General features: G+C 39.6%; 1 protein-coding gene across 1 annotated transcript; it reads right to left on the bottom strand.

The window, feature by feature from the left end:
• Window positions 1-301: 301 nt before the first annotated feature.
• Window positions 302-6,727, bottom strand: dnaaf4 (dynein axonemal assembly factor 4). The gene is made up of 9 exons (XM_049573930.1): window positions 6,425-6,727; window positions 5,328-5,475; window positions 4,426-4,559; window positions 4,099-4,306; window positions 3,873-4,018; window positions 2,941-3,050; window positions 2,709-2,862; window positions 1,771-1,876; window positions 302-1,524 (listed from the first exon to the last, which is right to left on the bottom strand). Exons 1-9 carry the CDS (start codon window positions 6,545-6,547, stop codon window positions 1,406-1,408), a joined length of 1,248 nt encoding a protein of 415 aa, XP_049429887.1. The 5' UTR covers window positions 6,548-6,727; the 3' UTR covers window positions 302-1,405.
• Window positions 6,728-16,874: the final 10,147 nt, after the last annotated feature.

Here is a 16,874-nt window from a genome sequence, read left to right as displayed (position 1 = left end):
TACTGTAGAGTTAATGGGGTAGAGTGAGGATGGGTAGTGTGTGGTCAGTCTGATGTTAATATAATAAAAGCCTCCGATCAGGGAGGTTAGGTGGCCGCAAACATTAATTTCAGTATAGATCTGTTAACACTCTTCTTCTGTACTTCACTAACAAACACTGATATCTTCAGGATAATTGTATAAATATGTGATGCCTCCTGGAGAGGCCATGCATATAATATTTATTTATATATGTCATATACTTTTTTATATATACATGTATGTTGAAAATAAAATGATTTCAGTTCAATTTGTTGGGTGGTAGAAGTATCCAGAACCTTTACTTTGGTAAAAGAACCAATACAATAATGTAAAAGTACTCAGAATACCCAGAAAAAAATGATTACATTTGTACATTATTACTGAGTGGATATGATAAAAAGTTACATTTCTCTATGTTTCAATAACACCGTGGTTAAAGTGTGGTTCAGTTTATGCACAGAAACCAATTGTCTGTGGTAAAGAAAACATTGTGGTTTAGCTTAAAATACCCACTTTTCGTTGAACCTGCTGGTAAAAGAAACAGCGAAGTACAAGTACCTCAGATTTGCACTTGAGTATTGGAGCATATTTTACCCTCACACCAACAGAGCAATGCTGTGCTGTACAGCTGAACTGAGCGTTCTTTTGGGCCTCAGAGAATCCCCCTGCCTCCTGGTTAAAGCAGCCAAGCAGCCTTTTAAACAATCCAACCCTATGAGCCATGTCTTTTATATGACATCACTTTGAGAACAGTGCTATCATACCAACAAAACAGATCCTGAAATCTGACGAGACTTTGGTCTTGAAAGCTCAATGACTTTTGCATGCTCAAATAGAATAACTTTATCTTCCACTGCAATTTGAATGTACTAATTTTACCGTTTCTTATGACGATATTTTAAAACTGACAGAAAATACATAAGCAAAAGGCTGAAGTTATCTTCATGTACAAAACACACAACCAGGGCCAGACAGAAATTCATTCCATTAATTTACATGGTGATATAAACATCCATTATTTGCATTTCATTTGAGGACGTGCCAACTTTGACCACATGAGGGTGTTGTATACACACTGCTAGAGTGGCTTCCATACACTCTGCATCTTGCTGGTCAGTAAAACACACTCACTCCACAACACTGTTTCATAATCCTTCAGGTCTGTTGCTGACATACCTCTGACATACCAGCTTCTGATAAATCAGCAAGTAACAACCTGAAGCCTCCCTGTATCTCCATGACTACAGGAGGGATCAAAGATAGGATTTGATCTCATGGCTACAGATATGTAGCAGCTTTGGCTGCCATCATTTCCTAAACCATTAGGTAACAGAAAAACAACACAAACAATAAATAGCCATATGTGCAGTACATTCTCTGTGTTTCACTGTGTCTCAGGATCAGCTGCAGAGCCTTGAATAATGTCTCTGATTCTCTGCGTGTCTGCTTGCAGTGCTTCGTTGTGAGGGTCAATCTTTAGAGCAGCTTGGTAGTCTTGCAGCCCTAAGAATAAAACAAAAACATGTCACAGGTATATCAGCTGACAACACAGAGTAGGTGGACCTGTCATTCATTTATCATTCTGAAGAACATGCTACTGCGATGTACTGTTACTCCACCACTACAGTATGTCTTTAAACACAAGGCAAAAGTGTTTATCTTATTGTAAGTGTATCATGCAAATCAAGGCATAAAATCTAAGATGTGTATTAAAAATAGCAAATTAAAAAGTTCTGTAGCTGTTCGAACCTTCTGCATAGAGCTGTAGCTGGCAGAAAGCAGATCCTCGGCGGACGTAGGCTCTGGCTCTGGCAACTGCATTAGCAGCAACTGGTGGAGTCAACAGATCAAGTGCCTGCAAAGACACATGTGGACAGATGTTAATTCCTATTTTACATTCTGGCTTAATGCAGCTTTAAAATCAGAATTATTCACAAAGAATGCAGAACCAACCTAACTGCCACAATAGATATTGGCATTTCTGCAAACCATGGATATGTTACATTTGCATGTTATTATGTTAATGGAAATGTTAAAACTTTACATTTTACCAATGCTGTGCTTAACATGTGGTTCAGTTTAGGCTCAAAAATCTCTTTGATATTGTTAGGAAAAGATCATGTTTGGCCGAAAATGGCTGCAGGAAACACAACGATGGTTCCCTAAAAACACCCACCTTTAGGCGCTGAAAAGCGGCAGGTAACACACCGATGAGTCCCTAAAAAAACACCCATGTTTGGGGGCTAAAAAGCCGCAGGAAACAGCAGTGACTCGCTAAGAAACAGACGGTTTTGTTGTTTGTCGTGGCCTGCCGTTTAGTAGATGCCTCGCCTATGTTTCACACCATCCACCATCCCCTCCACCTCCCAATGACAAAGTCAGTTTATATATTACCTCTCTTTAGAAATGTTGGTATGATACATATGAAACGTGCAAATGTAACATATTCATGGTTTGCAGAAACATACAATGCCAGCATTTTGGGCGAGGCTGACATGAGTTCTAACACAGTAGAAACTAATGAACTGTTGAAGTGATATTGAACATGCTATGGTTTTATAAACTAAGTTACCGCTTGCAAGTTTCAAGACACCAGCATGTGCAGTGAAGCTTAATTCAGTGTGTTTGCAACATGCAGTAGAGTACAGATGAACACAGGTAATGTAAAACACAGAGAGGGTACAGACCTGAGAGGAATCCTCTATGGCTTTGTGAAGATTTTTTAACTTCAGATGACAAGCAGCCCTGTTTGAGTACAGAGCTGGGATCTTTCCGTTGAGTCTGACAGCTAGGTTATAGGCATTCACTGCACCCAGGTAGTCCCCAGTCGCAAAACATTTGCTGAAGAAAAAAGTCACTCTCATGATTCCATGGCTCAGAAAAAAGTGTTAAGTGGTTTAAAGAGCAGACTTCACTTACTCTCCTTTGTCCTTTAACCAGTCAGGGCTTCTCTCCTCTTCTTTCAGATCCTTGAGGTCTTCAACATCTGCATTTACTGCACGCCTGGCTTCAGCTTGTTTACTGAGCCACTGGTTGATCAAAAAAAAAGTGCAGTCTCAGTGCAAATTACAAGGCATATGATGGACTCAAGCTTCATACAAAACTTTTTTTTTTCTGGGAATGTTTTATATTTAACAGATTTCATTATTTGACTCATAGAAGAGCTCTCTGTGCATAGAGACTCTTATTTCTCTGCTTACACATTAGAGCAACTCAAACTTAAACACCACCGCTGTCAAGCTGTCAGGGGCTCACAGGGCTCTGCCTCACATCCCTGGTGACGTTGCGGGAGGACAGTGTCTCTCCCTCATTTGATAGTGAAACTGCAGGAGGGTGGTGTCTCTCTTCTATCTGATGCTGACACTACTGCGGTGTCTGCCTCACCTGTAATGTAGCCTACATTCCTGTCGATCACTGTCTTTACAATCAGGCAGGCCTTTTTCATCCTCATGGACATTGCTGCTGCCTTCTAAATGTTCCTGACTGGCTCTGACATATAACAAAGAAAACTTTGGACCAGCAAACACTTTTTTTAAAAATATTTGTTTATTTTACACTTATGATGTGTATGCTATGTAATTGTATTTTTTAATTCATCTATTTTTTCAGTGTTTATCATGATAGAAAAAACTGCCTAAAATATTGCAACATTCATTTCAATTTTTTTCAACCATTTCAGGCCTCAACCATCACAAAAACAGCTCGTGAAATCCTGGAGGGACTGCAATATATTTCTGCCTGTATTCCTAGTTCAAGATTCATACTATGGGATCTTCCTACTTTTTCTCACTGATGTATACCAAGGAGGGAAACTCCTGCAGATGGCAGAAAAGAAGACTGGCAGCTCTCACCTCTTCCTCCTCTGGCACTCTTGATTCCCTGAGGGCTGTTGGGAAAACTCGTGGGGTGAATGTGACTTGAATGTTTCCAGGGGGTCTTGGAGCTGGCAGGTCCGCTTGTTTTCCCTTGCTGTTTGCTTCACTATTGCCTCTTTGATCTAAAGGCAGGAACATGTTCATTAACAAACCACAACCAACTAGCGCAGGAGAAAATTTGATCACACAGGTAATTACTTACTCAGTTTGACCTCTGAGAGTCCATTTTCCTGCTTCTCTGTCAGGGCTTTCAGTTTGTGTTGATGGTTTCTCTGACTCTGGAGTTTTAGTAGGGCTTCTCCCTCTGCCTTTTGTTTCTGTCTCAGTTGCCATGCAGCCAACTCTGCTGTGGTTTTCTCTCGCTCAGCGTCCTTCGTTTTCTGGATACTGTCTCTTTCTTCTTTTTCAAGCTGAGTTCAAATAAAACATATATGTGAGTCCTTCCAGATTTCACAGCAGATTTCTAATGGTAATTTTGGACACTGTGATGTGATTTATAAGTAGATTGGGGTGTCATCAAGTATGTTACCTTCATCATTGTCTCTAGGGCATACTTCTTCTCTGCATGCTGTTTCTCCACCTTGAACCTGGACTCTGAAGAAAGCTTTTCCTGGTATTTCAACAGGGCCCTTTCTCTGATCTCCTTCTTTTTTTCTTTTTCATCTGAAACACATTGGTTTAAAGATTCCTTTAATGTAACGGTATAGGAGACTTTCAGTCAAGACATTACAAATGATTACATCTAACCACAAGTGTTCCCTTCTTTAACTGTTTGATTGACTATTGGTTAGCTATGTTAAAATATAGTTCCTCCTATCAGCACAAATTGCCATGTTGGCCGATTCATTTTAAAGCCAATATCAGCCGATACCGATTACGTGCCGATATTATTGTGCATTCCTAGTTCCAACAATCACCAGCTCTGGTTTGGTCAAAATCAATCCTTAATTCACTGAGTTAGGTGTAATGCTGGCTCTACATGTTGTTTATCCCCACAGTGTCTCTTTCGTGTTAGCTGCTGGCTAAGAAGAGGCTCTGACTTGTTTTTTGAAGGCAGCTACAGTGTATCATGTTTCAACAAACATGCAATTAATAGTGACAAAACAAACAGAGAAATAAAAGTAACAGCTATGTTTAAATGTAACACTCTTTTTTTTGAAAATGCAACATTAATACTGCACTGCACCTTTGGTCGTTACAAACCTCACCTCAGTGAGTTTGTGCCTTGCTGCGAATTATTTTTTTTAAATAGAAATGTTTATATTGAAGTTAGCCCACTACAACAGTTGAATGGGAAATTTCTATAACGCAGCAAAAGCCCTGGGGCTCCACTGACCCCAGAGCTGCCCTTGTTGGCTGAAGGAGATAGAAGGTAGATAGCACAGCTTATGGTTTAGTGAAATGACTACAAGGTCAGCTGGTTCCTCTTACTTGTAGTTATCATCAGATGCTCCCACACTTTATTGGTCCTCTTTGGCAAACTGATGACTGCAACTTCATTTCCAACCTTTGCTGTGCTCCTCTCATCATCAACAGGCTCAAACAGGAAGGCTTCAAACAGATATGGTGGGTAATGCACCTGTGCAGAAAAGGAGAGATATACAACAAATACCCTTTCAAAAACTGGCTGGTTTTGAGGCTCATGTAACCACTGTACCAACCACTGTAAACTATAACCATAAAATGAAATGTTTTGCTGCCTCTTGCAGCAGCTGCAGTCTGAGAAAAAAATAACTTAATTCACTGGGCTGACTGCCGGCAACTTTTAAGGTGGAACGTTTACTTGTAATGCTCCTCAATGCATGAGGTGACGACATCAATCAATCAGCACACCTTGAATTTTAATATGACAACTTTGACCATTACTGTAGTTTTTATTGTTTCTCTTGGATGACATACACTTTTGGGCTATGGCAACACTAAACCCCTGCACTTGCCTGAGAAAGACTAAATGCACAAACCCCTTATCTTTAAATATCCCACGTCGGCATGCAACCTCATTCTGTGTACGATAAATAAGGTGCAGACTTCCCTCTGTGTCACCGGTGATGAGGAAATACAGCGAGTGCTAGACAGAGCAGTGAGTAACAACAACCCTGCCCACATTTAAGAGTACTGTTTGTGGTGGAAACTCTAAACGGACCTTGGGTCTAGGTACCACGTCTGTAGGGTTACTTTGGCTCCATAGGTACTGTTTGGTGGAAACTGGGCTTAATTTTCCCCAAGTCACTCTGGGAGAGGAAGGAAAAGTATTTGTAACTTCAGGGAGGGTTGACAAGTCACAACCTAGCCACTCTCCTCCTTTGGTAAGTGGAGAACAGTTCCTAAAATGTAAACTTGTCTGTGCTATAGCTAAACGAGTAGCAAAACGCTAACGTTAGCCTTATTGTTTTGTTGTTGTATCATCCTTGTTATGTGCTTTAACTAGTCAAGCACTTGCACCTAGCTGTAGCCTCATAAATGGAACATGTGACATCAACATACAGTAAAGAAGAAGCACGGCGTTTACTGTTATCAGCTGAATTTACCTTGAGGTATTCGTCTGTAGACAGAATGTCCACTCTCCCAGCTTTTGCTCCTTTTAAAGGCACACTTATGCAAACGGTTGACTCTGTCTGTGTCCAGGAGTAGTCTGTTACTAGCAGCGGCATTTCGGCACAGCCGTCTCTTCGTGTCCTGTCCTGTTTGTAGTTGAGCCAGCAGCTGCTCAGAAGTAGCGGCTCTCCAATTATGGTTTACAAACAGCACAAAAGTATCGATGTACGGTTCAAAACTAACTTCAGCAACAAAAGAAGAAAAGCAGTAAAGGGCAGGATCTGCTCCTACTGCCGCATGGCGTCTCGTTGCTATGGTGACCAGGGAGCCGGTGCTGCTTTCATGTCCGTCGGAAAATCAGAATTGAAGGTTAAAATACATCCGGTTGTAACCAATACCATTACAATGTAATATAACACATTTACAGTACTGCCAGCTTCTCACAGGAGCAGGAAAATTTAAGCGATAACCTTCTTGGTTTACTCTTAATTGTTACGAGCACTGCCTTGATGCTGTTTAAAGATTTTTCTTTTTCAGATATTGAGACCTTTATTATTTTTGAAATAACAAAACGATAACAGAGTAGGGTATGACGACAACAACACGATAATCATTTTTTGTATATTTACCTTACTTTTATTGTTTTTGACAAAAACAGAACAAACAAACCGAATAGAATAGACTGTTGTCATTGTGCTGCAGAGCAAAATAACGAGATTAGGAAGTATTCTCTGAGTATACAGTAAAACACAATAAAAACACAAAACACACAGGTACGTAAATTAAATAAAGTGACACTAAAAGTAGCATGTTAAATAGTAAAATAGCATGATGTATGAATAAAAAAAATATTAAGAACTGTACCTAGAGCCTTAGAAAAATAATAAATAATAACAGAACCGGTACACAGGTCAAGGTTCTGAGGTAAAGTGCTTGGGCAATTAGAGTTTTTGAGTTAAGGTGGTGCGGGTTTGGGAGTAGTTCAGCAGTTTAACAGTTCTGGGAAAAAGCTATTTTTCATTTGGGTTGTGTGTAAGTGTACAGGCTTGTTGGATGGGTAGAGTCTCTGGTCATCTTTGAGGCCCTACTGCGACACCCAGACAAGTTTGTCCTCAATGGCTGGCAACAGTATCCCGATGATGTTTTGGGCCGTAGAAAGTCCTGGGGCAGCCAGGCTCTCTTTAACTTCTCAAAAAGTCGAGGCATTATTGTGTTTTCCAGATGACAGTGTGTTGCCCAGGAGAGGTTCTCTGTAATGTGCAACCCCAGGGTTTTAAAGCTGGAGACTCTCTCCACAGCCTTGACACTTATGAGCACTGGGCTGATTACAGATTTCTTTTATTTTCCTGCTGTTTGAGGTCAGATTGTTATTGGAGCACCAGGCTGTCAGACTGCGTATCTCATCCCTGTACGCTGTCTTGTCATTGTTGGTAATCATCCCAATGACTGTCATGTCATCAGTGAACTTTAAGATGGTGTTTGTTGCACAAACAGGTCGACAGTCGTTTATGAAAAGTGCATACAGCAGGTGGGTCAGCACACACCCCTGCTGCAGTCCAGTATTCAGGGTGAGGGTGGAGGATGTGTATTCTCCTGATCTAATATTCTGGGGGCTATTGGTGAGGAAGTTCAGGGTCCAGTTGCAGATGGCTGGGCTTAGGCAGAGGCTATGAAGGATGGGCACCAGTGCAGTGGGGATGACGGTATTGAAATATGAGCTGAAGTTGATGAAGAGCATTCTGACATACAGTATGTACTTGGTTTATCCACGTGCTCCAGAGCAGTGTGAAGAGCAAGGCTGATTGTGTCCTCTGTTGTTCTGTTTGACTGACAGGCAAACAGTGGCGGGATGGAACCTTTAATGTGTGACAGAATCAGCCTCTTGTGGCACTTGGATATCAGGAGAGTGAGGACAGCAGACAGGGTCATCATAGGTAAGGTTAAATGCTAAAACCGAAAATGAAAATAAGTGGGGTTACGTTGCAGTATTAAGGACTGTTGGTCCTTTATGTACATGATTGTACTTCATCATAAAAGTCCTTATGATCTATGTCTGAGATAATCCATTTTTTATAGGCTACAGCAATTTTCAAAGCCAGAAGCACATAGTGCTTCCAAATACAGACAGTGGCTCATTAAAGGAATACAAACCCACAATTTACAGCACTGTAGTCATAGAATTCTATATGAAATATTAAAATGTATTAGACCATAGAATATCTTAGTGTTATTTCAATGTTAAGTATACAACAGCAAGTAGGTATGTATGAACACAGTAGCTTTTCTTAAATGCTGCTTAAAAAAGGCATTAATAACATGACTAGTATGTTAAAAAGTGATTTAAGCTGTATTCTTTTTTTAGCCATTTGGCCACAGTGTAACAAGTTGTAAATACAACGAGTTTCAGTTTATTTTGCAATGCTGACATCACATAGCTGTTAGAAGTATGACTTGAGGGCTCTCAGGGAAGGGATTTCTTGGTCAGAAATAACATCCGGTTTAGGGTTAAAATGAAAAGACTTCTGCCGGAAAGAGCTTTCTGCTGATCTCACTTCCTCATTCTCCCAGCTCCTGCCTCTGCTCACCACACTCACCTGTCTGCTATCATCTCATCAAGGGTAGCTACCTTTAATCAGTTCATCCACATGCAACGTTTCTACTACTCATCACCAGATTATTGCTCAACCTCTGGTAGCTACATGTCAAGGCCGACTCAGTTTATTTCCTTGTGTTTGCTACCGCATGTTTCCGTTGTTACTAACCTCCTGGGCCTCAAGATCACCATTCATGTCTGCCAACTCTCCACGCTTCCCCTTGTTGCCTGCCCACGCCAGCTTCATCTTAACCATCTTCATTCCTCCCCACAGATTCTCAGACTACTGTTCCTCACCATCAGTCCCATTCAATCAGGAAAGATAGATGAATGAAATGATGATAAAGTTTATTACTGAATATGGGTGAACAGATGATTTGAGCTGACTAATACCCCTTTTTGACAGTCGTGGGCTGGCTTGGCTTGGCTTGGGTTGTCAGCCCAGCACAGTTGGGATTTGCATTTCCATTACAACAGGGCTATCCTCTTGAGTGATGACGTTTAAAAGCAGCGGGCTGATCCATGGCTAAAGCCCCCTGTTATTTTTGCTACATGTGTTTTTACACAGTAGGGCGGGTAAAAGAAGTTCACCTGTTGGAGGTGGGCTGTTTGCAGAGGTGCAGTAAGAGCTTCTTGTCTGCAGCTCTTCAACTAACATGTCACTGTGGCTGTGGCTTTCACTTTCCTCCCTGCAGTATTATTAGACTTGCCTTTACTGAAGAGAGGCTGCTCACAAAGTTTCGCTAATTCATTAATAACACATTTAATTTCCTATCGATTTTTCACAACAAAAGTTCCCCGTTATTTTGTTACATGTAAACTTTTATTTTGAAGCAGCAAAATAAGTAAATGCTGAGTTTTTGAGCAGCAACTTCACACAACAATACGGCTGATACTGAACATGAAACAGTAAAATAAAGCAGATATCTCAAGTAAAAACAGGGACGCAGGAGAGAAACTAAACTCCAAACCACCACCAGATTCAGTTAGAAGCTACAAAAGTCCTGAGAGCTGAACACACAGAGACTTTTAAAAACACCTTCTTCTGTGGTCTTCTGCAGACGGAGGAGAGTAGAGTCTCGCAACACACACGGCTTGTCCGTGGGGGAGAAGGGGGGTTGTTGGAGATTCGCTGCTGTCGGTGAGACATCACTGCTGCCCACTTGAGGGACCTACTCCTGAGAAGGTCCATCTCTGGCGCAGCTTAGCGTGGCACGGCACGTTTAAACTGACAATGGAAACAAAAATCTGATCTGAAACAACATGACTTTACTCAGCCAAGAGTGCCAATGGAAAAGGTATAAGAATTAACCAAAGTCTTTGGTGCTTGGAGACTAGGGGGAGATTTTTTGTGATCGAGGGACATCTGAGCAGCAGCAAAATGAATTTCCCATTGAGTCCAGACATTGGTGGTGGTGGCTGATGACTGAGGATGATGGCCGATGAGGCAGATGATACTGATGAATCTATGAAGATAAGGTGGTGATGGGTAGGTGAAGGGTATGCACAACAACAGCAGCAGAGGACTACAGGCAGAAAAGAAAACGAGAGGCAGTAAGATGATAGGCTATGGAAAATGAACAATGTGTCACTGTTCCACATAGTGGAAACCAAACTTATGCAACTACATGGAATTAATTAGTGCACAGTCCAACTTGAACAAAGGAAAGTGACACCCAGCAATAGCTGTCATTACCCAATATCTATATTACACACAGTTAATGAGTTGCACTTCATACACAGACCTCCCTCTCAGCTTTATCTTTATTGACAGATTGGATCAAAGGCAGTGGAGTAAATGAGGAAGGTACACACTGATTTTGACCTCTGTTGCGTTGGATGCATTATCAGAGGAAACCAACCTTTTTATCACAGTCCTATCTGAGGAGGTAATTATACTGACGACAGTTCTTGCCCTTTCTTTGCAGTTAAGTCACATTCTAAATATAAATCTGCAAACACTGTATGAGAATCGAAACCTATGAAAACCTCCTTTTCTGATGGAGGTACGAGATTGCACTGTATGTTTGTATCTTGTTCTGTACCTACTTTTGTATTGTTTGCATCTTATGGACTGCTTTTACATACTGCTTTTACTAGTCTTAGCACCACTCAAAGTACTTAACACTACAATAGGGGTCGTCAGTAACATTTCTCTAAGGCCAGAATTTTTCTAAGCAGACACTGTGGGGGCCAGACTTAAAAAAAAAAAAAATAAAAGTGTGTCTGTACAAATAGTAAATGTTTAATGAGAGCTGTGAGTTTGTAATCCATTCTTGCACAAGCCACATTGCATTTCTAACAGACAGGAATTGTTTTCAGCTTCACCTGTCCAATCTGCACTGTGCAGCCAGCTAAAATATGGGTTAATCAACCACCCGAACCAGACCCCGCCAACAATCTGCCAGCTTTATGCATTATAGTAGCATAATAGTCAGGACTCTGTGGTGTGTGTGTGAGAGAGAGGGAAGGTGGACTATTGCATGCAATGTGTCTGTAAGTTATGAATAAGAACCTGCCCTACAGGCTTTGAGTCATAATAAGGTAAAAATCAGTGGTGTAATGAAACAAAGTAATAATAACTGTGTTTTTTTAGGAGTATCTGTACTTTACTTTAGTTTTTAAATTTTTGTCAACTTTCAATTTTACTCCACTACATTTCTTAAATAAAATGTATACTTTTACTTCAATACATTTCTGGATCATAGGTTTACTTGTATAGTGGAATAAAAGTAAAAGTTGACAGAAATGTAAAAACACGTGTAAAGTACAGATACTCCCAAAAAATATTCAGGTATTGTAAGAAAAGTATTATTACTTTGTGACATTACACATCTGCATAAAGACTTGTGCAACCATGTGCTCTCAAAGCTGCAGTTCAGTTTGGATTTCCAGTCAGGCCCAGGCCCACTTGGCAATAAGACTAACCTCATGATGGAAGCAGATAATGGCGTCCTAAAGCAGAGAGGGTGAGTAATGAAGTGAAGAACACCTTCTTTTTCTTTAAGTGTGATGTACGCTCCATTGTTAAGGTGGTGTATATGTTAAAAAGAAATAAACTTTATAATATCTAAGAATACTGACCACTTGCTTTTTTATTACCAGCATTAATTTATACTTTAATTTTCAAAACTTGAATATGTTTAATATATTACTTTTGATACTTAAGTACAGTAAATATCAGATACTTTAAGACTTTTACACACACAGAGAGAGAGAGAGAGAGAGAGAGAGAGACTGATGGCAGCAATTTGAGAGCTCAATAACTGCTTTGACACGTAGACTGCAGGGATCCACTGATCTTCCGATTGGTAGGCGACCTCTCTACCTCCTGAGTATGGGGTGCCGTTTGTAAAGTGTCTCACGCTAAAAATACCATCAACGCTTTGCCACATTTAGCTTCAAATAATGTTTAAAAAAGTATTGTGAATTTTTTAACGTCCTTTTACCACATTTACAGCAATATTTGTTAACTTAGAAATATATTAAATAGTTAAATCTAAATATTAAATGTGGCACCTAAATGTTAAATGTTAAATCTAAATATTAAATCTAAATCTAAATCTAAATGTTAAATCTAAATGCTAAATCTAAATGTTAAAAATAAATCTAAATGTTAAATGTTAAATCTAAATGTTCTGGGTGAAACTAAATATTTAGCTAATATGCAAATTCACACTGCCGGTCACCGGAAGTACCAAAATAAAAGCTCAAGATGGTCAAACTGTGTTTATAGAATCAAATAACGAATTAAAACCAACTAATTGGGGGAAATGACACTTGAACATACATTAGCGTGATAATAACTACCTAAAATAACAAGAAACGTGTTTGGAGAAATTTTATTTGATGTGTACTTTGAGTTGTTAGTGTAGTGAATTTGCATATTAGCTAAATATTTAGTTTCACCCAGAACATTTAGATTTAACATTTAACATTTAGATTTATATTTAGCATTTAGATTTAACATTTAGATTTAGATTTAGATTTAATATTTAGATTTAACATTTATATTTATATTTAGCATTTAGATTTTGTATTTAGATTTAGATTTAATATTTAGATTTAACATTTAACATTTAGGTGCCACATTTAATATTTAGATTTAACTATTTACTATATTTCTAAGTTAACAAATATTGCTGTAATTGGGTTTGTAATTGCTATTGTGGTAAAAGGTGACGTTAAAAAATTCACAATACTTTTTTAAACATTGTTTGAAGCTAAATGTGACAAAATGTTGGTGTTATTTTCAGCGTGAGACACTTTACAAACGGCACCCCATACCTGAGCCACAGCTGCCCAATTTCATTCCTTTATGTACTGTACTAGACAGTATATAAATAGATGACAATAAAGTCTCTCTTATCTTTTATCTTAAGTTCTACTTAACCTTTAGAGGAGAGCAATAGAACGCATCCTGCTTGGAAACATTCAAGACTAGCGTGGGATGTGCACAGCTCAGGACAAGAGGGCTCTGCAGCAGATGATTAAAACCATTCTGGAAATTTGGGCACTCAGTCTTATGATTTAAAGAGGGAATTATGAACTATTATTGTGCACAACTCAAATATAAAATTATTAATCTAGCAACATAACTCAGATTTGAGTTTGTATTATAATAGGGAAATGGTCCTCCTTGTGGGCCACACAAGAAAGGTCAGTCAGAATAATGATTGTTATTAAACCTAATTATCATTTTGCAAGCGCACAGATATTTTCAGGTTAAGTGAGTGAGATGAAAGCACAAGAAAAACCAACCAAAAAGTTCACTTTTATGTGCACATTTATTGCTAATACCACAGTTAATAATACTACAGTTAGACTAGAAAGTTCACAGAGGTATTAAAGTCGATGCCAGCTAGTTTCTCTGGGTGACTGGCTCCTAGAGGTGAGGTATGATGGCCAATGGTAGGGGAATGTTTATCCAAGTGTTACTAAAGCCACATTTCCACCAACACTTGGTATAGTACCTTTGGAACCAAAGTTACCCTTTAGACATGGGACCTAGACCCTTGGTCTGTTTAGTATTGCCACTGCAAACAGTACTGTTAAATGTGGGCGGGGTTGTTGTCTCTCACTGAATTCACTGGTGACACAGATGGACATCTGCACCTCCTTTATCATCCACAGAATGGGGTTGCGCACCAACATTTTCAGAACAAAACAGAACAGGCTGCAGTGAGAGTCTCTCTCTATGGGATATTGAAAAATAACAGGTTTGTGCATTCAGTCCTTCTCAGGCTAACGCAGGGGTGACAGTGTTGCTGTGGCCCACAGGAATAATGCTCCGCTATGCCTTTTTTTTCTCCAAGTGAGGATTAGAATATATACAGTTCACATAATTATAATCGAAATTAATACTCATTTTTAAGTGCTTGAAGATCCATTCATTACTAAAGGTATGTCATCAAAGAAAGACAATAAAAACTAAGGGAATGGTCAAAGTTGGCATATAGACATTTAAGGTGTGCTGACAGATTCACATCACCAACTCATGCATTGAGTAACATTACAGTACAAGTAAACATTCCACCTTAAATGTTGCCAGCAGTCAGTCCAGTGAATAAGTTATTTTTTTCTCAGTCTACAGCTGCTGCGAAAGTAAAACATCCTTTCATTTTATAGTTAAAATATAGTATAGTAGTGTAGTATAATATAATAATATATGTTAGACTTGCCACGGTATGAACAGTGGTTACATAAGCCTCAAAACCAGCCACAACTCAGCCCTGAGCAAGAGTGACCGTATACTATTGAACAATATTTCTAGCTCCATCTTTTAGTACCAGATCTGTGGTACCCCAACAGAGGGGTGAACAAAAATGGAAATGGTAAAGATCAGTTCCATTAGTACCATCCACAACGTCTTATATTGGAAACGGAAAAAAAGCGTACTGAACTGAACTGAATCTTACCGGACTGCTTGGCGGAAACGGAGCTTAAAAGTTCATACTAATGTGTGAATTGGTCTTTGCATCTCTGGCTCTGGGAGATCAAAGGTACTTTGGGTTTTGTAGTCTGTTTTAGTGGCCATGTAGGAGAAGAGGGGTTGTCTTATCTTGATCATTGCTATATGCAGGATATTTTAAATCTCCCTAAAATCTTATTCATCAGCAGTCCTGGGGTGTTGAAGAAAGAGCTGTTCCTTGTAGCTTGAGGATTGTACTGTCTGCAAAGTCTTTCTTCTGCACTGAACATTATTGGTACCCATCTACTGAGCATCAGTTATATCGATGAGACAAAGTGCCTGCGCAGAACCCAGAGGATACTAAAGGTGAAACCCACCCAGCAACAGCCTGTTCACCCTGCTTCCGTCTGGTAAACCACACAGGGGTGACCACCGCTGTACCACCACACTACAGTGCAGCTTCTGCAGGCTGTAAGACTCCTCAACTCATCCTCAACCTGCACTATAACCATAAAGGAGAGTTACTGGCTCACAGTTGTATGCCTCTACAAACCAGTCAAGTTGTACTTACAGTTTCAAAGTGGACACCCAAGATTTACGTCGCCAATTCAGTATCTGACTAAATGTCTCCCCTTCTGTTCCTGAGTTATAACGTTGAGTAATGGCCAGTAAAGTGTTTTTTTTTTTACAGTGAAGTTGACCTTTGATCTCTTGGCTATAAGATATTATCACTTTATCATTATGTCTCATTAGACATTTGTCTCAATTTTTGTCATAATTAGCATATGGATTCTTGAGTTATTGCCAAAAACATGTTGGTAAGACCATAGTGACCTTTGACCACCAAATTCTAATCAGTTCATTCTTTAGTCCATGTGGACATTTGAGACAAAAGTCAAGGTTACAGTGACCTTAACCTTTGACCACCAAAATCTAATCAGTTAATTGTTGAGCCAAGATAAATGTTAGTGCCAGATTTGAAAGAAATTCCCTCAAAGTGTTCTTGAGAAATTACGTTCACAAGAATGGGATTGATGGATGTACGTACGTACGGATGTTTGTACTGTACACATGGACTGAAGGATGGACGACCAGAAAACATAACGCCTCCAGCCACGCCTATCACCTGTGCAGGGGCATAAATACACAAAAACTGCCCATTCATTTATTTATTGTGTAGCATACAGGGACTACAACTGTATTTTGTTGTGCATTCCTGTGCTGAAAAACGAAATTAATCTTGTAGTTCACATTTTGCCATCCATGCATGTGTTATGTGAAAAAAAAATGCTTTAGAATGCTGTCGGCCTATGTGGAGCAACAGACAGTTATAAAGGGGGACGGACCAGCCCATGTAAGTCAGATCAATAGTCTGTCCCCTGACAGATGTGGTGGTAGTACAGCTTACATGATAGTTCACACGTGACGGCACTTCCCATACTGAGATACCTCACGTGTTCTCAGAGAACTGGGGTTACCCTGGTAACTATATTATTGGATGGATTGCCATGAAAAGTGACTCAGACATTCATGCTTCTCTCAGGATTGATTGTAATAACTGTGGTGATCACCCGACTCTTCATCTAATGCATCATCAGTTGGATATCAGTTTGTCCAATGTTTTGGTTTTTGCAGAGCGAAGGACATCCTTGGCTGTGTTTTAATGTTAGAAGCTTGATGGACTAACACATTTATAGTTTTGGTCTTTTCATGAGCAAACTCTATCCTAGGTAGTACCTTGACGATACAGAATAATTCCAGCCTTATCCTTTAAAACTGACCACCTACACAGCATTCAAATGGCATTTAAGAAATGTTTTCAGAAGACCCACTATCACAATTTCAAAGGATCTGCATGACATAACACTGCATCTCCAAACCTCATGGTAACAAATGAAGCAAACACCTACACAATCAATTAACACTTTCATTTCGACTT

Source organism: Epinephelus fuscoguttatus, linkage group LG4, assembly GCF_011397635.1.
Source record: "Epinephelus fuscoguttatus linkage group LG4, E.fuscoguttatus.final_Chr_v1".
Classification (NCBI taxonomy): Eukaryota; Metazoa; Chordata; class Actinopteri; order Perciformes; family Serranidae; genus Epinephelus; species Epinephelus fuscoguttatus.
Note: the sequence above shows the minus strand (reverse complement) of the source record. Positions and strands in the feature narration are given on the sequence as shown.

Coding starts and splice junctions, on each gene's coding strand:
- dnaaf4 (XM_049573930.1), bottom strand. CDS start 6,547: ATGCCGCTGCTAGTAACAGACTACTCCTGGACACAGACAGAGTCAACC. Junction 5,476..6,424: donor CTACAGACGAATACCTCAAG/GTAAATTCAGCT, acceptor TTTTCTGCACAG/GTGCATTACCCACCATATCT. Junction 1,877..2,708: donor CCATAGAGGATTCCTCTCAG/GTCTGTACCCTC, acceptor GTGTCTTTGCAG/GCACTTGATCTGTTGACTCC.